Source organism: Rhinatrema bivittatum, chromosome 8 (assembly GCF_901001135.1).
Source record: "Rhinatrema bivittatum chromosome 8, aRhiBiv1.1, whole genome shotgun sequence".
Taxonomy (NCBI): Eukaryota; Metazoa; Chordata; class Amphibia; order Gymnophiona; family Rhinatrematidae; genus Rhinatrema; species Rhinatrema bivittatum.
In genome coordinates, this window is record NC_042622.1 from 265673407 (window position 1) to 265699409 (window position 26003).

Below are 26003 nucleotides of genomic sequence, written 5' to 3' on the forward strand. Positions count from 1 at the left end.
ATATAAGGACAGCTTCCTCTTGTGGATGTGTGGATTTTTAATTGAACATCAGAGAGGAAGGAGTGTTTTCTGATGCAGTCCTGAGATGGGGGTTTAAGAAGAATTCCTAGGCCCCCAAACCTTAAGCCTGAATTAGAAGCATCAATTCAGACTTTCTTTTGAGTTTTGTCCCTTTTCTGGCAGGGAGAACTGCTTATTCTGGATTTTTTTCTGAAGGAAGTTCCCCACTCTTCCTTCCATTTTTTTTCGCACATTGGGAGAAATTTGTATACCGTTTCCCTATGCTGTCTAAGTGAGAGATGCAGTGTGTACTTAAACCAACCATGGGGCAGGGCTCAGATATGAATCCAGGGCCTGAGGGGAGAAAAAAAAGCAAAGAAGAGAGGAGCAAAGTGGAACTCAGCTGGTTTATTACCCCTTAAGTACGCATCCAGTATTCAGACGTTGTCGTGAAGCATTGGAGACCAGTACCACAGACGTTTGGAAATAACTACCAGGACAACTGAGGCAAAGCATGGAAAATGGGAGTTCACTGTTGGTCAGACACCTCCCATCAGTAAAGAACCCAACTACGGTAGAGAAGGAACTGTTTGGGGATTTCATATTTGAAGAAAATCCAGAGTCACAGATTTGCCAAATGCAATTTGCATATTGGATTTCTGCAACAAAGTAAGAAACTTGAAAGGGATATTATATTTCATCTTTACACTTCCAGTAAAGTCGTGTTGGAACACCTATTTGTTTCCAGCATGATTATTCCCATTTTCTATGCAGATTGAGAGAAAATGCCCCGTGCCCAGGAGGTTATCCCCACCAAAATCCCCTCCCCCGTCCCCAAAAGAAGAATCCTGAATGGTATGAGGAAACTTTAACTCCAGTCCCAGGGTTACAATTATAAGAGCTTTATAGGCCAATATTCAAAAGACCGAGGGATCTAACTGTAAGGTTTAGATGTCTAGATCTGGATAATTGAAGCTGTATCTATTCTGGTTTCCTAAATTCACAATGCACTTTAATTTAGGGACCTTAAAAGTGGGCAGGACCTTAAGAGGGGCCAGGTAGGGGGACTGGACACTGACTATGAACTACACTGACTGCCACAACCTTCACCTGGACACTAACTATGAGCTACACCGCCTGCCATAACCTTACTCCTGGACGCTGATATGAGCTACGCTGCCTGCTACGACCTCAGCCCGGACACCAACTTCGTTCTGCACAACCCTCGGAATCCATCCTTGTGGAGGCACCACGTAAGTCCAGCCAGCCCCGGTACCCAAGGGCTCAACCTGAGGGGAACACGGGCTGGTAGTGGTGAAACCCATCAGGGGTCTCTGCTACTCTCCAGCCTCACCAGTCGATGGACCTGTAGGAGCCCTCCCTATAGGTGGTGACAACTCCTCCTTGGCCCAAGGGTCCACCACCAGAACAGCTTGCCAAGTCCATGGAACCAGTGGAGGTATCCATCTTGCAGTCTATTCCGGGCCTGGCCCAGAAGATCCTCAAATAGCAAAAGGTCTTGGAAGCACTTGTGGTGTCCGTGGAACAACTTAGTACCCATCTGGATTCTACCATGTTGGCAGGCTCTTCGATTCCTCCTGCTCCACGTTACATGGTCTCCGCACCCGCTACATGCCCCATCATACCGCTTCCAGCTCCCCCATGCTTTTACAGGGATCCCCAACTCTGTTGGGGCTTTTTTAATCAGTGCAATATGCATTTCTGCCTCCAATCCGCACTGTTCCCTGATGATGCTACTAAGACCACCTACATCCTCTCACTCTTGGACAGTAAGGCCTTAGCCTGGGCCTCTCCCTTGTGGGAACACTCGGATCCCGTGCTATGGGACCTGCAAAGCTTCTTGGCCCTCTGCCAGATGGTCTTCAATGAGCCTGGTCGACAGACCGCCTCAGGCTCAACTCTCCTCCACATACGTCCGTTACTTCACAGACGACATCATAGAATTCCGGACCCTAGCCTCGGAGCTCCATTGGGGCGAGGACTGCCTGCATTCCATCTTCTTGGATGGTTTGGCTACCCGAATAAAGGATGAGCTGGCGGCCCATGAAGTACCGTCCTCCCTAGATGCTCTCATAGAGCTTGCTGGCCGGATAAACTGCCGAATCCAAGAGCAGAACCGGGAGTTGCAAGCTTCGAAGAAACACCCATCTGCTTCCCATCGTCCCCAGTGCTCCTCTTCATCAATGGAAGGTCCCACCTCTTACGGGCCACAGTGGAGGAACCCATGCAATTGGGGCCGCAGCAGGTTAACCCCAGAAGAATGCCTCCGGTGCCGGCAGGCCGGACTCTACCTTTAAAGTGGAGAAGCCGGGCATGTAATAGCCGGGCATGTAATAGACGGGCATGTAATAGCATATTGTATATAAAAAAATTTGTACCCAAACACGTGTATATATTCCTCCTTCAAATGTTGTTACCCTCCTATTTATCAGAATTTCCCCGCCCCCCCCCCCCCCCCCCCCGTTTAAATAACCTCAATCACGTATCCCACTTAGCTAATTATTACTTGTATAATCTCCTCTGTTACTTGTATGTTTTTTTTACTTTTTTACTGTTTTTTTACTGTTCCTCATATAATTATGCAATAATTGTAAAGCCTGTTGCTAAGTTCTGTTCTCTGTAAACCAATGAGATGTTCCCAACGTTCGTCGGTATATAAAAGTTATTAAATAAATTGTCCGTTACGTCCGATAAACTCCCGGGCCTAGGTCTCAGCAGGGGACTGTCCCTAGGCCTGACCTCACCAGCTCCCCCACTAACCCTTCTTGTGATACTCTCAATGGACAACCAAGATTTCCATACTCTTGCCCTAGTGGACTCCGGAGCAGGAAGCAACTTCGGATACTTATTCTTCTTTCTTCGGAGCCGCTGGTTCTCTCATCCCTACCTGGGAGGATTATTCACACTACCGATCCTGTGAAGCTTCGCATGGGCAGGGTCACCTCCCAGCACTGTCTCTCGACCTTGCTCCTTTCTGCTGGCCTTCCATCCCAATATGCGTCCTTCACTGATGTTTTCTCTAAGAAAGGAGCAGACGCACTGCCACCTCACCATAAGTATGATTGTGCCATCAACCTCCTACCCAATACTGAGCCTCCACAGGGTAGAGTCTACCCTCTATATCTTACTGAGACCCGGGTGATGTCTGAGTACATACAAGAAAACCTGGCCAAAGGCTTTATCCAACGCTCTACCTTCTCTGCGGGGGCAGAGTTCTTCTTTGTGGCCAAGAAGGATGGAACTCTTCACCCATGTATAGATTACCGGGGGTTGAATGCCATCATCAGGATGGGCTACTCTCCCTTGCCGCTTATTGCAGAACTTTTTGACCGCTTGCAAGGGGCTAGAGTATTCTTAAAGCTAGACCTCCGGGGAGCCTATAACTTAATCCGTATATGCAAAGGTGACGAGTGGAAGACATCCTTCAACACCAGAGACGGCCATTATGAATATCTGGTTATGCCGTTTGATCTCTGCAATGTGCCGGCCATCTTCCAAAACATGATGAATAAAGTGTTCCAAGATCTACTATTTGAATATCTGGTCATATATCTTGATGATATCCTGGTATTTTCCAAGGACTTAAATACCCATCGCTGAGATGTCTCTTGTGTTCTCCAATGCCTCTGGGATAACCAGTTGTTCGCCAAACTAGAGAAATGTTCTTTTGAAAAGGAAAGTCTGCAGTTCGTGGGCTTCATAGTTTCTAAGTGAGGTTTCCAAATGAACCCAGAAAAGCTCAAGTGTATTCAAGATTGGCCACAACCTACTGGCCTGCGAGCTTTACAGAAATTCCTTAGCTTTGCCAATTATTATCGTACCTTCATTCACAACTTCTCTAAGCTGCGGCCCCAGTCACGGCCTTGACGCGAAAAGGGGCGAACCCAAAACTGTGGCCGCCCGAGGCGGTAGCAGCCTATCAGATCATAAAAGCAGCCTTCCTCCGGGAACCTTGTCTCCAGCATCCCGATCCTCAACACCCTTTCATTGTGGCAGTCGATGCGGATGAGTACGGCCATCTTAAGCCAGTACTCATCCGCGGGCACTCTACACCCATGCTCCTTCTTTTCTAAGAAATTTTCCCCAGTGGAGTGGAACTACGGGATTGGTGACAAAGAACTCTTGGCCATTAAACTCGCCTTATGTTGTGTCCATCGGTTCCCGACGCACTCTCTCCGCCCTCCTTACCTCTTTGGCGCCTCCCTCTTCGTCCGCAGGAAGATTGGCTGCTGCGGCATCCTTCTGCCGAGGCCCTCTGGCATCCCCGGACTGGCTAGACGCTGCAACCCGCCATGTTTCCTGGAGACCTAGGGGCTCACGTGCGGCGCAGCCCCGACTGAAATACCGGCGATGGCGCAAAGCTCGGGGGCATCCCCTGAAGATGACGTCACCCGCGATGGATATATAAGGTCTTAGAATTTGCTAACACATTGAGTTAGCAAGGAATGACTTCGGACTCGCTTTGACTTTCCAAGCTACTCTGCCTCCTCGGACTTACCAAAGGTTCTCTACCTAAGCTACTCTGCCTCCTCGGACTTACTAGGGGTACCCACTCCTCGGGGGCCTCGCTCTCTCCTTTGTTTTTCAGGTGACAGTCTGGAACCGGTACTCGCTCCTCGAGGGCCCTCGTTCCCAGACTTACTCGGTACTCTCTTCTGCCTGGAAGTCATCACTGCCAACTACATCAGTGAGTTACCATTGCGTTCTCAGAGCTTTCCCTGGAACCAGGTACTCGTTCCTCGAGGGCCTATACATTCCAGCTCCTGGGCTTCTATGATACATTGTATGAGTGTTACCATCTGGTTCAGTTCATGAACTCTGCATACCCTGCCTACTCACTATATTCCAGTTTCTCTATAGCTCAGCCTCCAGGGATAGCTGTTCCAGTATCTGAGGGACTACAGCCCAGCCGGTCATTCCAGCTCACTACTGCCACCTCTGGTGGTTCAGTATACTGTCTAATAAAAGAACTAGTGTGTCTGAGCCTGACCGGTGGTCCCTCTCGGGATCTTCCCTTGGGGGCATGATCATCTGCCACTGGTCCAAGGATCCACCCACAACTCTCCTAAATAACAGAACAGATTGCTACTTCCAAGCAGACTGTTAACTCCGAATTGAACACCTTAGAGGAAAGGCACCAGTGGCTGGAAGGAGCCCAGCACCATATCGCCATCTACATGGATCATAAAAATCTGGAATACTTACATCAAGCTCAGCGTCTGAACCACATCAAGCCCGTTGGGCCTTCTTCTTTGCCCACTTTGACCTCGAACTCTGATATCAACCCACAGTCAAAAACCTCTGGGCAAATATCCTCTCCCATTCCTTTATCTCCAAAGATACCATCGAACCACTCTGGCATATTATAGATCTTGCACGGCTCCTGCTCTCAACCACCATAGCTGTCCCTCCAGGAAAAATAGTCATTCCACAGAAATTCCGCAACATAGTGTTATACTAGTCCCACGATTCCAGCGTCGCAGGCCACCCTGGACAAGCCTGAACCCTCGCTTCTCTCCAGCGATTCTAGTGGTGGCCCAATATGCGAAAAGATGTCCAGGCCTATGTGGACTCTTGTCCCATCTACATGCAGCAGAAATCTCTGGTGGGATGACCTTGGGGGCTGTTAAAGCCATTGCCAGCCCCCAAGGTACCTTGACGCACATTTCCACGGACTTCGTAGTGGATCTCCTGCTCTCAAATGGCAATACGGTCATCTGGATGGTAGTTTACCATTTCTCTAAGATTTCACATTTTATCGCCTTGCCTGGTCTTCCCTCGGTGCCTCAACTGGCACAGCTCTTCGTCCAACACGTGCTTCGTCTTCACGGACTCCCCAAGCATATTCTATCCAATCGTGGAACTCAATTCACAGCCAAGTACTGAAGAGCCCTTTGTAGAAAATTTGACATCACGTTGGACTTCACAACCGCCTACCATCCGCAAGCAAACGTGCAAGCAGAGAGGATGAACCGCACACTGAAGCACTTCCACCACACCTACATCAATGCTCATCGGGACGATTGGGCAGCACTGCTTCCCTGGGTAGAGTTCTCTCTTAACTCTCAACCTTGTTCCGCCACCGGATCTTCGCTCTTGCAGATCATCTATGGAAGGCAGCCGCTTCCCCCCTGCCTCTACCACTGACCGTTCCCTCACCCACGGCTCAGTTGACGGCCCAAGAATTACACCTCCTTTGGAACAATATGCAGCAGATGTTTCATAAAGCAGGGCTTAAAGCCAAGAGATTCACCGATGCTCACTGTAGACCGGCCCCACGGTTTAAACCCGGTGAGAGAGTCTGGCTCAGTACAAGATACATCCAACTCAAGCTCCCGTACATGCAGTTGACTACGATATATCGGTCCTTTCCCAGTGCTCCGTCAATTGGGTCCAGTAACCTACCAGCTCCACCTGTCTTCATCCTTAAGGAAACCCAACTCCTTCCATGTCTCACTTCTAAAGCTCCTGGTTCTCTCTTGGCCTTCTAGGAAGGTAGCCAAACCGCAACAGCTCACCTCTAAGAGCAACACCACCTATCAGGTGCACAACGTTCTTGATGTGAGGAGACGAGGTCGAAGGTGGGAGTACCTTCTCACCTGGAAAGGATTTGGCCCAGAAGAAAACACCTGGGAACCGGCCTCCAACATATTAGATAAAGACCTGATTAAACAATTCCACGCCTCCCACCCCAAGAAGCCAAAACCCTCAGGAAGGGGGCTTAGAAGGGGGGGATACTGTTATGCTTGCCAGCCGCGGAGCCCCACAAGCGGCTTCCCTCACCTCCTGCTACCTTACAGCGGCGGCAGTGGGCCCGGGCTTTCTGGCAGCATCGGGGAGCCACTGTTGACACGAGCCGTCTCATTCCAGGGCTTCAGGAGTCTCCTCCCTCTTTTCCATGGTCGGGACGCCATTGACTGCCATCCTGCAGGCTCCTCCTAGGCACTCGAATGCGTCTCCTCCCAGTCCTTAAAGTGTTGGCGACGGGAGAATGCTGCTGGCCCTCCCTCATAACGTCACAAGTCCAGCCTTATATAAGGCTGCATCCGGCTACCATCAGATGGCTTGGCAACAGGTCTCCTTGCTTCCTGCAAGTTCCTGAGTGTTCCTGCGAGTTCCTGATAGTTCCCGAGTTGCTGCCTTCACTCCTGCCCTCCTCACCTCTTCTGCTTGAACTTGGCTTGACTTCGGACCAGACACTAACTACGAGCTACGCTGCCTGCCATGACCTTTGCCTGGACACTGACTACGAGCTACATCATCCGCCATGACCTTTGCCTGACTACAAGCTACGTGCCTGCCACGACCTTACACCTGGACACTGACTTTGAGCTATGCCGTCTGCTACGACCTCAGCTGGACACTTAATTCGTTCTGCGTAAACCTCGGACTCTATCCCTGCAGAGCCCCCTCGTAAATCCAACCTGAGAGGAACATGGGCTGGTAGTGGTGAAGCCCAGCAGAGGTCTCTGCTACTCTCCAGCCTCACCAGCCGATGGAGGGGACCTGTAGGAACCCTCGCCTCTCTCCAGCCTCTCTCCTTGTCGGCCCAAGGGTCTACCACCAGAACACCTACCTTTAAAATTGAGTCCAGGGCCCCGGTATATCTGACTGGGCCTCCACAGGCTCAGCTGGGACCTACATCAGGGTTTCCCCCCCTCCCCTCCCCAGTAAATAGGGACCTCCCTCTCCCAACCTCCACTTACCCCTCTCGTTGCTGATCCAGATAAAAGAATGGTAAGGGCCTGAGCAAAGCCTACTCACTCCAGCTCTGGCATCTGATCTTTAGAAATGGCACTGGGCCATTTCACTACCACATGTACAAATACAGAATATTGCCATATCATGCTTTAAGAAGACAGAATAAACATTTCTGTAAGCCTTTGGTCTGGATTGATCTAAGATAGTTAGCTGCTATCACCCTTAGAGTCAGGAAAGTCGCTGAGCTAAGCAGTGCCCTGACTGGTGAGGGGAGAGGGGCAGGTGTCTCTGTCCAATGATTCTCCCACACGGGAGCTTACTTCTGCCCTGGTGGCATCTTCTGCTGTTCCCCCCCACCCCCAAGCCTGGAACCCCAGATGGGCACCTGTCCTGCCCACCCATTCCAATGGTCCTGCTCAGAGTCTTCCCCCCATGGATTATGGGTGCCACCTTTACAGCTATTAAAGCAAATCTAAGCGTACTCTTTTTGATTTAAATTGCCAAAATGGCTAAAGGTCTGTGAATCTTGAGTCAATAATTTGAAACCTTATTTAACAGGATCATGTCATCAAGTTCTCAAAACATCCCAAACAAGGACGTCTCTGCTTCCTTTTCACAGATGTATCTAAAAGGTTTGTCGCAGTGATCATCGTTCCAGCTCTTCAGCATTTGATTGCACCCAGCCTGCCCTGCTGTTGCGCAGTCCTCTGCGCCATTGGCGTTGTCTGGTTGTCGATCCAGCCAAAACCTGCCCAGAAAGTATTTGGGATTAAAACACATAAACAATCATCTACTGACATTGAATTTTTTTTTTTTGCTTAAGTAATTAAGCAGGATAGGGAGCTCCAGGTGATAAAGCCAAGAGGGAAAGTTTTCAGGTTTTGCACAAGGCGCTACATATAAAACACAGCTTTGCTGGGCCATGAAAGCAGCAGGGCATGGAAAGACGCCACAAAGTTGGACTACCAAGTATTTAGGGGAAAAAAAGGCAGGTGTGTCAGCCCGTGCTGGGGGCCCCGATGGCAGAATCACACCTCCAGCAGCTTCAGGTGAATGCTCTCCTGGAGGGAGGTAAAGAGCCATCAGGGGGTAACTGATGCTGCTTCTGAAGGGCCTGGGATGCCAGAGATTAAGAAGAGAGAGTTTGCTGGCTGATGCGGGAGTGCTGCAGCTCAGGGAGATGGTGCAGACGTCCTCAGGAGAAGAAATATCCTCAACCTTCCAGTTTGCAACGTGTCTACAACCTCTACCGCCCAAAACCCCTCTCCCCCATCCCTGAATGCCCATGCACATTGCATCTGGCCTTGAATTAAACAGCTAGAGAGCGGCAACAGAGCAGACTCATCACTGCCAGGATAAAGTTAAACTTACTTTAATGATACCACCGAGCCATTCACCCACTTCCATTCTCCTTCGTTTTCTCTGTCCGTCAGTCCTATCCAGTAAACAGTTGCACAGACATGATTGTTTATGTAGCTCTGGGAAGAGATAACAGCAGGTGTAAGGCATGCATCATCATCATCATCAGATGTTGTCTTCAATGCAATGTTTGGCAACTCTGGGTGATGACTTTGAGAGGCATATCCAGTGGGCGTGACCAGAATTTGATGTTTGTGCTTCCTTCCTGTTCTGTACTGCTTATGCTCCATTCCAAGTTTTGTGGATAGCCAAACTGCCAGAGTCAGAGATTCAAACTGCCCACAAGCAGTCTAAGGGGGGGGGGGGGTCATTTACTATGCCACAGTATTTTCCCTAGCAGCTTAGTAAACCCTGTGGTATTTTCCCCAGCGAAAAATACCACTGCTTAACTGCCCCTGCAAATTTTGCATGATGGCAACCACATTGCCTGGGGTCACCATCTTGTTAAAGCGGCTAAGAGGCCCAAAAAATGTGCTTCCACAAGTGGAGAAGAAACCCTGAGGATCTGATGAGACCCCCTTTCCAACCCCTACCCCTAGAGGTGGCCCCAACAGCATTTAAAGGAAAAAAATAAAATGAAATAGCTTGAGAGCAGACCCTTCCAAACTCTGCCCTTTTTAAAAAATCCCCCACTCCAGCCTCCGTATCGAGTCTCTCTCTCATCTTGCCCTCCCTCCATACCTCCCCCCCTTGATGTACCATGCAATCCCTAGTGGGGCCCAGAGCATAGGGGACTATGCCATCTCTATGGGCAAAAGTTTAACTTCTTTACCTGCTTATTTTTGTTCCCGTAGTACCACAGATCAATCCAGACTCCTGGGTTTTGTATCCCTGCCAGCAGATGGAGACAGAGAAAGTTTTACTGACACTGCAGTCCCTCAATATTGACCTGTATTCAAGCCATGAGAAAAAAACCCATACTAAACTTAACAGCCCACCCCCTACCCAATGAACAGGAGGATGGTGACCCTGTAACCTATTGGAAACAAAAAGCTCTGTTCCGGAACATATATAAATAGAACGAAACAACTTAGCTGAGAACTCTGCACTACATACAGACCACAGGACGAGCGGACGACTCTCACACTTGTTTCCATGAGTGGTATCTGGACTGATCTGTGGTACTACAGGAACGTAAATTAGCAGGTAAGAACCAATTCTCCCTTCCAGTACATACCCAGATCAGTCCAGACTCCTGGGATGTACCTAAGCCCACCAAACTGGGTGGGACCTGGAGAGTCCCACTCGCAGAACACCCTCACCAAAACACACTGTAGCCGGAGCCCTGACATCCAAACGATAGTGTGCAGTGACTTCCAAGCTGCTGCTCTGCAAATCCCCTACGGTGATACCTACTGTGCCTTGGCCCAAGAAGCTGCCTGTGAGCGAGTCAAATGAGCTCTCAAACCTTCTGGAACTGGACAGCCCTTAGAGATATACACTGACGAGATCGCTTGTTTGAGCCAACATGCAATAGTAGCTTTGGAAGGTTGACGTCCCTTCCTCAGACCATTCCAGAGGATGAAAAGTTAATCCGACACACGAAAATCATTACTGACCTTCAGATATCTCAACAACGCCCGCTGGAGATCCAAAAGTCTCAGCTCCTTAGCATGAGAAGCAGAGACATCCAAGTCCAGAAAAGCCAGAAGCTCCACTATCTGATTAACATGTAACCCCGAGATCACCTTTGGGAGGAAGGAGGACACTATGCACAATAAAACTCCTGACTCTGAAATCTGCAGGAAGGGATCCCGGCAGGACAAAGCACAAAGCTCTGAAATTCTCCTCGCCGAACAAATAGCTACCAGAAAAACCACTTTAAGCATCAAATATTTCAGAGTTGCTCTCCTCAGAGGCTCAAACGGATCTGCGCACAAAGCCATAAGGGCCAGATTGAGATTCCAAGACGGACATACCTTCTGCACCAGTGGCCGCAAATTCTTTGCTCTGTGAAGAAATCTTATGACAACCAGAAATGTGGATGGGGAACAACCCTGCACCTTGCCATGGAAGCAGCCCAGGGCCACCACCTGGCCCCTCAGAGAATTATAGGCCAGACCATTGACCAGGCCTTCCTAAAGAAAAGACAAAATATGCCACATTGTAGCTTGCAGCGCCTGCACATCCATGTCGAGACACCAGGACTCCAAAACCTTTCAAACTCACACATAAGACAAAGATATGGATGTCTGCCTAGCCTGCAGCAAGGTCATAATAACCAATTCAGGATAACCTCTCTGCCTTAGCCGTCTCCTCTCAAAAGCCAGGCCTCGAGACTGAAGTGAAGTGCCTGATTCAAAAATATGGAGCTCTGGTGGAGAAGATTCTCCAGATGTCTGAGCCTTAGGGATCCGTCTATGACTTTGTTGACAAGATCCACAAACCAAGGACGGCATGGTCATTCTGGAACCACCAAAATAATGTCTTCTGAATACCTTTCTATCCGCCTTATCACCTTTCTCACCAGAGGCCACAAAGGAAAGACATTATTAATTGTTATTTTAATATGTTAACATGTTATCTTTTCTTCAGTTAAGAATTCATTTTCAGCAGTCCTTTATATTTACTCTAGTTCTGTTCAGTGTACTCCACTTCCCAGTCCCTGTTCGATGTATCTTTCTACCTTCAATTTGATGTAAATCGATATGATGTAACCACTAATGTCGATATAGAAAAGCCTATAAATAAATAAATACTAGGGATGTGCAGAAGGAAAACATTCATTGCTATTCAGTATTCGTTGTGCCGGGACCCAAATCCATTACATCCGTTTTCATAGGGAGAAACCCGATTCGTCCATTAGTTACATTCTGTATTTGTTTTCCATTAAAGTTGGAAAAACAAAAAAAAAACCATCCCAACCCGTTAAATTTAATTAACTACAACTCCCACCCTCCTGACCCCCCAAGACTTGCCAAAAGTCCCTGGTGGTCCAGCAGGGGTCCTGGAGCGATCTCCTGCACTCGGGCCGTCGGCACTGGTAGCACCTGTGACATAGTAAGGGCAAAGGCTATCAGCGCCATTTTGAATACTGGCAGCCGACGGCCCGAGTGTAGGAGATCGCTCCAGGACCCCCGCAGGACCACCAGGGACTTTTGGCAAGTATTGGGGAGGTCAGGAAGGGTAGGGGTTTTATTTGTTAATGATATGTAGCATTCGTGGGGGTTCGCCATATGTTTCGCGGACCCACGCAATCTGCAATGTATAGGACCCACGAATAGGGTCCTATACATTGCAGATTGCGCATTCATTCAAAACGAATGCACATCCCTAAGACATACAACAACATGTTGCGAGGCCATGGAAGAACCAGAGAGTCAATGCTTTTCACCCCATGCTCCCTTCTTCGGCTGAAGAACCACAGATCCTTTGCATTCTTTCTGGTCACCATCAGATCCATGCAGGGAAGCCCCACTTCTTGCAAATGAGAGACATCGCCCCCTCTGAAAGCTCCCAGTCTCCACGTCCAATTCCTTCCGGCTCAGGAATTCTACCTGCACATTGTCTACCTTGGCAATGTGTGACACAGTTATCCTCTCCAAGTGCTGTTCCACCCAAAGGATCAATTCTTGCACCTCCTGGGCCACCACCCGACTCCTGGTGCCTCCCTGTCAGTTGATATAAACTATCGTAGTAGCATTGCCCAATATTACCCGCACTGGACAACCACGGAACCACAGCGGAAAGGCAAGTAAAGTGAAGTGTACCGCCCTCATCTCTATTCAATTGATAGACCAAGAAGCCTATTTCTTCGACCACTGACCCTGAGCTGCTTGACCCTGACACACAGCCTCCTAGCCTGAAAGGCTGGCATCGGTCATGACCACTACCCAGTCTGGGATCTGTATCTCCACACCATGCTCCAGATTGGGCCAAAGCAGCCACTAGGCCAGACTGTCCCTGCTTTCCCCCTCGAGCAGCAGAGGGAGATGAAACTCTTGACAACGGGTTTCATCAAGAGAGAACAGCCCTCTGAAGAGACTGCATATGCGCAAATGCCCAAGAACTAATTCCAAGGTCAAAGTTATGGAACCTAGGACCTGTAAATAGTCCCTACCCTGGGTACCGGAAGCGCTAACAGCTTCATAATCCTGTCCTCTGTGAGGAACACTCTCCCTTTCTTCGTGTCGAACCCCTAATCTTCTTTAGATTTCCGCTACCACCTTCATCACTTTAGTGAATATATGAGGTGCCACTGCTAGACCGAAGGGCAAGGCCTGAAACTGGAAATGTTCCCCAAGTATCATGAACCTTAGGGACCTTTGGTGCTCCGGCTTGATGGCTATGTAAAGATAGGCCTCTGTGAGATCCAGAGATGCCAAATATTCTCCCTTGCATACCTGCCATGATGACGGACTCCAAAGGGCCATATTCACCCTCTTGAAATCTAGAATGGGTCAAAACGATCCTTTTCTCTTTGGCGCCATGAAACAGATGGAATATATCCCTGTTCTCTGCTTCTTTAGTGGAACTGGGACTACAGCCTCCAATTGCTTCAGACCATCCCTCGAACCACTACTTGCTTTACAAGAGGACCGCAGGGAGACATAACAAAGGCATCCCCGATAGGACGAGCAAAATCTAAAACTTACATGTTTCTTACCACCTGGAGGAGCCACCGGTCTGTGGTAATCTTGGCCCACTCCTCAAAAACAAGCTCTAACTGGCCTCTGACAGCAAGTACCAAAGAGTGGGCTGGCCTCACTTCATTGCGAGGACTTAGCTCACCTTGCGCTGGCTCCAGAGTTGTCCCTGAAAGGCTTCCTGCCCCTGTGAAAGGACTGATTCCAGGAGGAGGACCTGGCTGGACTTGCCGCTTTGAGCCTCCAGAACACTTGGATGGACGAAACCTCCAATTGCCTGAAACTTAACCCGAGCAGGCACAAATTTCCTGCCCTTAGGCTTATCCTCCAGCAACTTGTGCACCTTGTACTCCCCCAGTGCTTTATTAGCTGTTCCAAGTCTTCCCCAAACAGAAGCTTCCCATTAAAAGGAAGTTGCGACTTGGACCAAACGTCTGCCAACCAATTCTGTAGCCATAGCAATTGTCTAGCAAACATGGCCAATGTCATAATTCAGGAAGAGATTTTAATCAAGTCATAGAATGCATCTGCTCCATAAACCACCGCCGCTTCGAGAAAGTCAGCCTGCTGTGCCGCAGTTCCCATAGAGACTTGAGAATCCTGCAACTGCTGAACCCAATGGAGACTTACCATCTTCACCAAATTACTATAAACAGCAGTCCTTATGGCCAGAGCCGACATCTCAAAAGTCCTTTTGAGATGAAGTTTTAACTTGCGATCTTGCACATCTCATAATGCAGCTGATTCCACTACAGGAATAGTTGTCTTCTTGATGACTGCCGACACCGAAGCATCCACTTTGGGAGATCCAACAACTGCAAGGTCTCCTCCAGTAAAGGATAGAGTTTAGACATAGCTCTGTCAACTCTCAGGCCAGATTCTGGAGTATCCCACTCCCAAATTACCAGCTTCTTTACTGACTTATGAAAGGGAAATGCCTTCGCTGGTCCACATAAGTCATCCAGCACTGGATCTGCTCCCTCCAAGTCAAACTCTTCCTGAGCCACCTTGATTCCGAATTCCTGCAGGACCTGAGGAATCAGTGGCCTGAGCTCCTCCTGTGAAAGAGACGTACCACTTTAGGATTGTCTCCCTCAGCCACGGGAATCTCCTCCATATCCCCAACCAAATCCAGCATGTCCTGTAGTGGATCAGTACTTGGAGCTTCTCCTGGGGACCCCTGCAAATCCTCGAAACCATCAGTATCTCCCTGCAGATCAGCAGACCTCGAGGACTGTCCCAACACACGCTGTGCCTCATCAAACCATTTACGTTTCATGGGGCCTGGCTTATGACACAACATGGGGTCTCCCAAGGGTTGAGAGTGTGACTTACCCAGGGCCCTCTGATGCCTTCTGGGCCATGAAAGCCTTATACATCAGGAGCCATATGGTAAGGATGGCATACATTTGTCTGTAGCAGGAAGGAGGATGCTAAGTGAGAAATTCAGATCATATATTATCAGACATTTAAACTAAAAAATGGGGGTAGCAGAAGATGGTCAATGAAATTGACATGTCACCTCCAAGCAATACAGGAAGTGGGAGGAGAAAATAACAAAATCAATCAGCTCCAAAAAGCAGAAAAGGTAACTTGGAAGTGCAACAAATCAAGGGAGAAAAATTGGAAAGCTATGACAACAAATGCTCATAGTTTAGGCAATAAAATCCCAGATCTGCTTACCCTAATAGTGGAAGCGGACTTGGACATTGTTGCTGTTACAGAGATATGATTCATGGATTCTTAGCATTGGGATACGGCCATACCAGGCTATAACTTGTTAAGGAAGGACAGAGAGGACAGAAAAGGGGGAGGAGTAGCTCTTTATGTCAAAAACAATATCCTAGCAACTGAACTGCAAGGAATGTGGGGTAGAGAAGAAGCATTATGGGCCGTCCTAAAAAAAGATGATGGTGCATCCATTTTTACTGAAGTGGTTTACAGGCCTCCAACTCAAACGGAAGTACTAGAACAGAGGTCTGGTTGAAGAGATCCAAAAGGTGGGAAAGATGGGAGAAGTGTTAATTGTTGGAGATTTCAATCTGCCGGATGAAGACTGGAGAATCCTTTCTGTGGAATCTACCAGAAGTAGTAAGATAACGGATGCCCTACAAGGGTCTCTCTTCAAACAAATGGTAATGGAACCCACAAGGGAGGGAGTTATACTCGACCTAGTACTCACTAATGGAGAAAATGTCTCTAATGTCCAGGTGGGTGCCCACCTCAGTACCAGTGATCATCAAACGGTACGGTTTGATATCACAAATAGGATACAGAGAGATTACACGAAGACCCGAGTTTTGAATTTCAAAAATATGGACTTTGTTGAAATGGGGACGTACCTGGAAGTAGAACTGGAAGACTGGGAGAAAATGAGAGAGGTGGAACAACAGTGGGCCAAACTAAAAGGAGCAATTGCAAAGGCAACAAATCTATATATTAGAAAAGTAAACAAAAGTAAGAGAAATAAGAAACCAATCTGGTTCTCAAAGGAGGTGGCTGTTAAAATAAAAGTAAAAAGAACAGCATTCAAGAAATATAAAGAATTTCAAAAAGAGGAACAAAGGAAAGAATATCTGATGAAACCAAGGGATATGAAGAAAGAAATCAAGAAAGCAAAAAGTTAGGCGAAAGAAAGGATTGCTAAAGAGGTAAAGCGAGGTGACAAAACATTTTCAGATATATCAGAGAAAGGAGAAAGGTCCAAAGTTGTATAGTGAAACTGAAAAGTGACAAATCAATCAGGCCGATACAGAATGGTACGCTCGGCTGAGCACACTGTTTACCTTGTGATTGGCCGTGTTTCTGACCTGCATCTACTACCCCTTATAGGCTTATACTGTAAGGGGTTTAGCACGTCGAAAACACACGGCCAAACCCCCCCCCCCCCTCGAAAACTAATAGCGCTCATCATATGCAAATGCATGCTGATGAGGCTATTAGTCAGTCGCCCGGGATACTGAAAGTAAAATGTGCGGCCAAGTCACACATTTTACTCTCAGAAATTAACGCCTGCCCAAGGGCAGGTGTTAAATTCTAAGCAACCCAGAAATGTGTACAGAAAAGCAGAAAACACTCCTTTTCTGTACACTCTCCAACTTAATATCCTAACAATATTAAGTCAGAGGAACCAAAAATTTAAAAAAATAATTTTTTAATTTTTAATTTTTAAAAATCTGCCTGCCAGTCAGCAAATAGAAAACCAGACGTTCAAGGTTACTGGCACCATTTTCCTAACCCATGGCTGTCAGTGGGTTCGGAAAACGACGGGACTCGGGACTCACTGACAGTCACCTCTTCGCTAATAAGGAGGTGCTAGGGACACACTATTGTCCCTAGCACCTTCTTATTAGTGCACCACCTCATTTAAATAGAGAATCGCATGCCCAGGAGAGCGGGCGCTCAACATAGAGCACCGGCTCTCCCGCATTTACTGAATATGTGGAGAGAGATGAAGAACTGGCTGAAATATTAACAAATACTTCAATTCGGTGTTCACTAAAGAAGACCCTGGAGAAGGACCATCGCTAATTGACAAGACTGTGGATGGGGTGGAGTAGACGAAACTCCGTTTGCAGAAGACAATATATGGGAAGTCCTAGGAAAATTGAAAGTGGACAAGACCGTGGGAATGGTTGAAATACATCCTAGGATACTGAGGGAGCTCAGTGATGTGCTGGCGGGTCTGTTGAAGGACCTGTTCAATAGATCCCTGGAAACGGGAGTAGTGCCATGGGATTGGAGAAGAGTGGTGGTGGTCCCGCTTCACAAGAGTGGGAGCAGAGAGAAGGCTGGAAACTACAGACCGATTAGCCTCACTTCAGTGGTGGGTACATTAATGGAGACTCTGCTGAAGGAAAGTAAAGTGAACTATGTACAATCCAGTGGGTTGCTTGACCTGGATTCACCAGGGGAAGGTCCTGTCAGACAAATCTGATTGATTTTTTTGATTGGATGACTAAAGAATTGGATCAAGAAAGAGCGCTCGATGTGATCTACTTGGATTTTAGCAAAGCTTTTGATACGGTCCTATATAGGAGGCTTATGAATAAAATGAGAAGCTTGGGAGTAAGCGCAAAGATGTTGGAGTGGATTGCAAACTAGTTGACGGATAGAAGGCAGTGTGTGATGATAACTGGAACCTACTCTAAAGAAAGAATGGTGTTAAGTGGAGTGCCACAGGAATCGGTTTTCTGACAGGTTCTGTTCAATATCTTTGTGAGTGACCTGTTGAAAGGAATAGAAGGTAAAGTTTGTCTATTTACGGATGATACTAAGATCTGCAACAGAGTCGACATGCCTGAAGGAGTAGAGAGAATGAAAAGAGATTTAAGAAAGCTGGAAGAGTGTTCAAAGATTTGGCAGCTGGGATTCAATGCCAAGATGTGCAGAGTCGTGCATCTGGGGTGCGGCAATCCAAAAGAGCTTTATGTGATGGGCAGTGAAAGACTAATGCCACACGGACTGGGAGAGGGACCTTGGTGTGACCTTGGTGTGATAGTGACTGATGATCTGAAAGTGGTGAAGCAAAATGACAAGGCAATAGTTAAAGCCAGAAGAATGCTGGGCTATATAGAGAGGAGTAATCAGTAAGAAAAAAGAGGTGATAATGCCCTTGTACAAGTCCTTGGTGAGGCCTCGGCTAGCGTGCTTTGTTCAGTAGTGGTGCCCATATCTCAAGAGGATAAAGACAGGATAGAGGTGGCCCAAAGAAGAGCGACCAAAATTGTGAGGGGTCAACACTGGAAGACTTATGAAGAAAGGCTGAAAGATCTGAATAAGTATATCCTAGAAGAGAGGAGGTACAGGGGAGATATGATACAGTCCTTCAGATACCTGTTGGAAAGAAATCAATAGAACTAGAGGTCATGAAATGAAACTCCAGAGAGGACGACTCAGAACCAATGTCAGGAAATATTTCTTAATGGAGAGGGTGATGAATGCCTGGAATGCCCTTCCGAAAGAGGTGGTGAAGACGAAGTGAAGGAATTCAAAAGGGCTTGGGATAAACATTGTGGATCCCTAAAGGCTAGAGGATGAAAATAAAGAAAAGAGTGCATGGGATAAGAGGGGATAACTTGCTGGTGTGGTAGTTGCTAACCTTAACAAATAAACCTTGATACTGTTAATGCAACTCCAACATTGCTCTCTACTTCAACAGCAGACAGAAACCAACCAGGGCCCCGACATTTACGATTTGGGGAATATATAAACATGGGGGTAACTTGCTGATGCGGCGCTTACTATCCTTACTAAACCTGATATTTTTTATGCAACCCCAATATTGCTCTCTGCTTCCACGGCAATGGTTAAGGGAAATTAGATTCAAACAGAATCTGAGGGCCCTGACTTTTATGGTCTGAGAAACTGATAAGTATGGGGTAACTTGCACAGTGCAGCAGATACTGGCATAAGCTTGCTGGGCAGACTGGGTGGATCATTTGGTCCTTTTCTGCCATCATTTCTAATTTTCTATGTTTAGGAGCACAAACTCAGAGGAGAAGGTCTGAGAGTCTTCCGAGTCTCGGTCCTGGGCATCATCTTCATACACGGCGTCATCCCTGATGGGGAAATCCCCCATCTGAAAACTCCTCCTGAACCATCTCCATGGTAGTACCCGCCAGGGACAAATGCGGTGGGGAAATCCCAGACTCTGTGGAGGCTGCTGGGAGCCGTGTGGCAGATTCCAAAATGGCTGCCGGAGCTGCGTTGCTGGAGGGAGCCCCAGGTGAAGGCCTGGGCCGATGTGCTGCAAACCGTGCTCTGACATGATGAGGAGCACACACCGACGCATCCTCCCCCTCAGCTGTGCATCCAGAGCAGAGATCCCAAGCCAAACTTAGAGTGAACACTTCTGAACAATCCCTTGCTTTCCTAGGGCGAACGTCAAACCAAGGATTGGAGACCCCTGAACTGGAACTCTTACATGAACCCCAAGGAACAACCAAACCTGGAAACTCTTTTTAGGCTCTGACTATATACATACTGAATGCTCCAGATACTATCAGCACATGTTAAATCGGTCTTTTGAAAATCAGGGGCGGGGCCTCTGGACTGATCTGTGGTACTTCAGGAACAAAAATTAGCAGGTAAGAACCAATTTTCCTTTCCTGTTTGTACCCCAGATCAGTCCAGAGAAATGAGATGTACCAAACACCCCTATACCAGGTGGGCATGCGAAAGACCCACACTCAATACACTCTTGACAAAATTTGGCTCTCCTGTCGCCTGAACATCCAACCGGTAATACCGAGAGAAAGTGTACACAGAAAGCCACTTAGCCACTCAACAAATCTCTTGTGGTGACACCAAGAAGCCACCTGTGCTCTAGTAGAATGCGCTCACAGCCCCTCTGGAATGTTTTTGCCCTTGCAAAGTTAAGCAGAAATAATAGCTTCCTTTAACCAACGAGCAATAGTGGCTCGCCAAACAATACAAACAAATGATCTGACCACCAGAAACTGTTGATGACCTTAAGATTGTTGCACTTCCTGGCTGCGTACGCTCCGCGACCAGGCCTGCTCACCTCTCCTGGCTGTCCAAGAGCTCGGGTCTCCCTTCCACTGCCAGTCCTGGCCTTCCCCGTCACTCTCCTCGGTCTGCTCTGACTCCGGCAATGTCGCAGGCCTCACAGCGGAGCTCACGCTGGAGCTCCACGTCCAGCGTCTCCTCGGCCCCGCCACTAGGCACGCGTGCAGCTGACCTCCTTCAATTTAAAGGGCCAAGTGCGGGAAACCGAGCCGGGTCACTTAGTGATGACATCATCCCTGCCTAGTATATAAGCGAGGCCCTGTCTCCCAGGACCTCGCCTTGGCAATCGGGTCGATCACTTGGTGATAGCAAGTTTGCCTCTCTGCGTTTCCTGTGTCTCCAGTTCCAGTCTCTCTATTCCAGTGTCTCCCGTTCCAGCGTCTCCTGTGTCTCAAGTCCCAACGTCTCCTGCTCCTTCGACTCTCCATCCCTGGTAGTACTTTTCGCACTAATCTCACAGTACTGACCTTTGCTTGTTCTTGACTACTCCTTGATGGCTGTCTGACTTGACCTCTGCCTGGAACTCTGACTACTCTCTAATCGCCACCTGCCCTGAACTCTGCCTGGAACTCTGACTATCCTTGATCGCTGCCTGCCCTGACCTCTGCCTGGAACTCTGACTAGTAACTACTCTCTGATCGCCGCCTGCCCTGACCTCTGCCTGGAACACCGACTACTCTCATCTGCCACCTGGAACCCGACCTCCTGCTTGACCTGACTACATCCGGACTGACCCTTGCTACCAACCCTGCCTGGCTGATCATTCTGCATAAGACTCTGGCCTTGATTCTTGCCATACACTCGGACACTCTATTCCTGCCTCCTGAAACACCTGGACTTCCTTGTTTGAGCACTGACCATGCACCCTTGTCCGTGGTGGGCACTCCCTTGAACTTTATCTCTAGGAGACTCTGCAAGGCCCATCTAAGACCAGGCAGCCCGGGTAACCAAGGACTCAACCTGAGGGAACCCCAGGTCTCAATTGGTGAAGCTCCATCTAGCCTCTGTCTCCTCCTGTGCTCCGCCTCCTGGTGGCAGGCGCTCTCTGGGTCCGACTGGAGGGCCTAACCAATCCTGCAGCAGGCCAAGGGTCCACTCCCAGCGCAACGAAGATACCACAACAGCACCCAATGAACATCCAACAAATGCAGTTCCCTTGCTTCTGGCGTGTCCGAAGACCAGTTTGGAAATGTAGAAAGCTCCACCATCTGATTGAGGTGACAAGAGGAAACCACCTTGGGTAGGGATGAGAGTACTGTGCACAAAGACATACCATCATCCTTAATTCTCAAAAATGGCTCCCTACAGGACAAAGCCTGCAGCTCTGAAATCCTTCTGGCTGAGTAAATTGCCACCAGAAAAACCACTTTGAGGGTGATGCCCTTTAGAGACATCTTCCGCAATGGCTCAAACGGAAGACCGCAAAGCACTTGCAGAACTAAGGTCAAACTCCACACCAGACACACTCTGTGCATCAGTGGCCGCAAATGCTTGACCTCCTTCAAAAATTACACCGTATCCGGATGTAACGCCAAAGACCTCCCTTGTAGTTTACCCCTGAGACACCCCAGGGCCGCTACCTGTACCCGAAAGGAATTGTAGGCTAAGCTCTTGGACAATCCCTGTTGTAAAAAGGCCAAAATATGTGGTGTCCCTACCAGTAAAGGATATAGGGCTTCCTCCAAACAGCAAGTCTCAAAGACCCTCCACACCCAGACATAAAACCATAGACGTGGATGGCCTCCTGCAGCAAGGTGGTAATATACGGCCCTGTGTAACCCTTTTGCCTTAACCGTTGCCTCTCAAAAGCCAAGCCGTGAGGCAAAAGTGATTTGCCCGATTAGAGAAAACAGGACCTTGCCTTAACAGACCCAGAAAATGAGCCAATCTGAGAGGCCTGTCTACTGCCAGATGAATCAGATCTGTGAACCACAGATGCCACGGCCACTCTGGTGCCATGAGAAACACCTGACCCGGATGTCTCGCAATGCATCTGAACATAAGGCTAATTAATAGCCATGAAGGAAAGATGTACAGCAGTAGGCCTTCTAGCCATGGAAGACAGAGAGAGTCTAGTCCAACCTCTCTTCTGCGACTGAAAAACTGCATCGCTTTGGCATTGCTCCTCGACACCATCAGATCCAGCTGGGGGCTTCCGGCAGCGTTGGGTACTTTTACAAACCTCTCCCCAAGTAATCCCGGCTCAGCAGCTTAACCGGCCTGCTCGCAATGGAGCCCAGCCTCAATAGCTTGCCTTTTCATTCTTTCATTCTTTTTTACTTTATTAAATAAGCAATAAAATCCTACAAGAAATGAGAAGAAAATACTTTCCTGCTAGAGCCTGCAAGCCAGGGAGAAACCTTCCACAGGGATGAGGGAACCAGGACCCCCTGGTTATCAATCCCTGCGGGTAGATACAGACAGAGACAGTCAGGGACTACCAACCCCCCACTCGCCCGGCTCCACCTGAGGAATGGCCCATAAATCTGCCTAACACCTCAGGGAGCGGAATCTTCTTCTCTTCCCAATCTGTCTTCCAAACTTTTTTTTTTAATTTTTTTAAAATCTCACTCAGACTGCAGGTCTGCACCTCTACCATCATCTGGAGACAGAGAAATACTGAGGGACTGAAGGTGGCCCTCTCGGATATACAGCGGTGCCTCAAAGTGTTTGTTCTCTGCCTCCATCTGTTGCTAGGGATGCGAAACCCCACTTGTCTGGACTGATCTGGGGAACGAACAGTTAAACTGCTGGGTACACCATGCCCTCATACAGATGAGGGTTCAGCTAACCCCACTCTTGCACTAATTGAAGCACTTCCTCCTGTAACCTCATTGCCACCCTTGACAAGTCCAGGGAACTTCTAGCATCAAGGACCCCCAAACCCCTGATTGAGGTAATGAGTGGAGAGGATGGGGTTTCAAGCAGTGCAAACACACATGGACATGCAGAACCCCAGGTGGCACTTGGCACCCCTTGCTATAACAATGGTAGGGCGGATGATCCCTATTTGGAAAACGGTGGGGGAGGGGAAGAATCATTAGGAAAAAGGGTGATTAAACTGGTGCAGAAGCTCTCTTAAGATGTGTTGGGTGTACCCTCAGTAATTTCTCAGCCAACAGAATCTCGATTGGTAGAGGCTAGTCTAAAAAAGAACCCTAGGTTTGGATCAATTTGATAAAGGTGAAATTACTTCTTTCCTGATCATTTCCTTTCCTCGAAGTAATGCACTCCAACCAGCAGATGGAAACAGAGAGCACAAACTCGCAGATGTCACCCTCATACAGCTCTGCTCAGGGACCAGCCAGCCAGTATTTCTCCAAAAGCAATCTGTGGACACTAACCACTAAACATTAACAATAATATTGCATCCTACAAATACTATTCAGCTTAAACTTGTGGATTCTTTTCTTTTAATTCTTTTTTATTTTTTAATAACAACAGAAGCACTGGACTAAGCTCCGCTAACAATAGTCCTTTAGGACAATTAGAGTATCTTATAAGAAGAACAGAACTCACTTACCCAATTTTTGGGAGTCCAGCTGCATGAAAGATCCTGGAACCTCATTCCCTTCTGGATAAGGATCTAGCAAAACAGAAGAAAGTCGACCACCTCAAGGCAGCCTCAGGCGGGAAGATGTGCTGGCTTGCCTTACTTCAAGGAAAGGAAATTATCAGGTGAGAAGTAATTTCACCTTCCCCTTCATCCAGGTAAGCCAGCCCACACCAGTGAGAGGAACCAAAGCTACTCCTCAGGGCGAGAGGCTGCCTGAGGCCCAAGCAGCACTGCCCTAGCAAAGCGGGAATCCTCCTGTGCCATTACATCCGGTCGGTAATACCTGGCAAACGTATGCAAAGAAGTCCCACTCTACAAATCTCTGCTGGAGAAAGCAAACGTAATTCTGCCCAGGAAACCACCTGAGCCTGGGTTGAATGTGCTCTGACTTGTCTCGGAAGAGGCTTCCCGGAGTCCACATAGGCTGTTTGTTAGTGTTTGAGATAGTTGTGGGTGGATCCTTGGGCCGGTGGCAGATGACCACGCCCCCAGGGGAAGATCCCGAGAGGGACCACCGGTCAGGCTCAGAGTATGGAGACAGACACACACTAGTTCTTTTAATAAACAGTATATTGAACCACCAGAGGTGGCAGTAGTGAGCTGGAAGTGCCCGGCAGGGCTGTAGTCCCTCAGGTACTGGAACAGTGATCCTGGATAACTGAGCTGTAGAGAAACTGAATATAGTGAGTAGGCAGGGTATGCAGAGTTCAGGAACAGAGCCTTGATGGTAACACTCACACAATAGTCCAATCACCTTTAAGAAGAGACTTAAGACTTTGTTATTCGAACAAGCCTTCCCATAACTACTCACTTCAGCCTTGGTTCTTATCCGCATCATTACACTATCCAACTTGAGGCCTTCATAGTCCTCCCCTATTTAATTTCCCTGCTTTTCGCCCAAGTTATACAGACCCAATTCTCTACACTTGCTTCACCCATTTTATGTTTATCCAGGTTATTTCTACCCTGTTCATTGTTTTAATCCAGGTTACTTCTACCCTGTTCATTGTAAAACAAGACTTTGTCTCTGTTATTTTTTGCTGGTTGTAATGTAAACCGAAGTGATAATTAATCTTGTTAATTGAACCTCGGTATATAAAAAGTTATAAATAAATAAATAAAATAAATAAATAGTCTCTTAGAAGCAGCCCAGGAGCTGGAAATGAATTAGGCCCTCGAGGAGTGAGTACCTGGTTCCAGGGAATGCTCTGACAGGTCGATACAGTAAGGCCGCGTTAGAAAGAGTGCGGCAGTGCCGGGCGCACCCTTGTTTGCCGCACGCACAGTTCTGTTCACATACCGCTCGATACTCTATTTAAATTGCTTGCAAATGCAAGCCGCGTCTGCGAAGCGTTAGGCCCGCACAACCCATTTTACTGTATAGGCGCTTAATACAGCGCCTATACAGTATCCTGGGTGCGCTGGTACCTGTCATTTCAAATGTCATTTGAAATGACAGGTACCAGGAAGTGGATGGTTTCCCCCCTCCCGAAGCAAGGCGCAGGGCGAAAATTAAAACAAAAGGGAATAAAGTGTAAAAAAAGTAAACTTACTGGCGGGAGCCGGCGGGCGCGCGTTCGAGGCGGGAGCGAGTTCACCGAGGCGGGAGCCGGCGGGCGCGCGTTGATCCAGGCGGAGGGAGCCGGCGGCGAAAGCGGCCTCCAGCAGCCCCCGCCGGTGGTGAATGAATGCACGCCTGTGTACGCCCGTGCAATTTGGACGCTCAAGGCGTGACGTCACGACGCTTGACGTCACGGCATGTGACGTCGGCGTTCGCTAATGCACTGCCTTGAGCGCCCAAATTGCACGGGCGTACACAGGCGTGCATTCATTCACCGCCGGCGGGGGCTGCTGGAGGCCGCTTTCGCCGCCGGCTCCCTCCGCCTGGATCAACGCGCGCCCGCCGGCTCCCGCCTCGATGACCGCACGCCCGCCCGCCCGCGTGGAGATGGGGGATTCGGAAAGTGACATCCAAGGTATTTATAACAACTTTACCATCAACTTGTTTTAAGTTCATTTAAGGAATCGCATGTGTAGTGCAATGATTCACAATATCATGTAAAAAAAAAAAGGGGGGGGGGGGCTAGCCGACAATAATAAAATAGACATGGACAGTAAATAAGAGATTAAAAGCTGCCCTTTCATATATTTAATGGTTTAAAGGTTTTTAGGTTTTATTTTGGGGGAAA

At 48.3% G+C, this 26003-nt stretch overlaps 1 protein-coding gene across 1 annotated transcript in view; it reads right to left on the bottom strand.

Annotated features, from left to right (window-relative positions):
* Nucleotides 1-7716: 7716 nt before the first annotated feature.
* The window catches only part of LOC115098355 (CD209 antigen-like protein E), a 28398-nt gene continuing 10111 nt past the window's right edge, over nt 7717-26003 (bottom strand). The window contains exons 5-6 of the mRNA XM_029614897.1: nt 9094-9200; nt 7717-8470 (exon numbers count right to left, since the gene is read on the bottom strand). Coding sequence (XP_029470757.1) covers nt 8299-8470; nt 9094-9200 — 279 coding nt within the window. The 3' untranslated portion in view covers nt 7717-8298. The remainder of the gene's footprint in view (nt 8471-9093; nt 9201-26003) is intronic.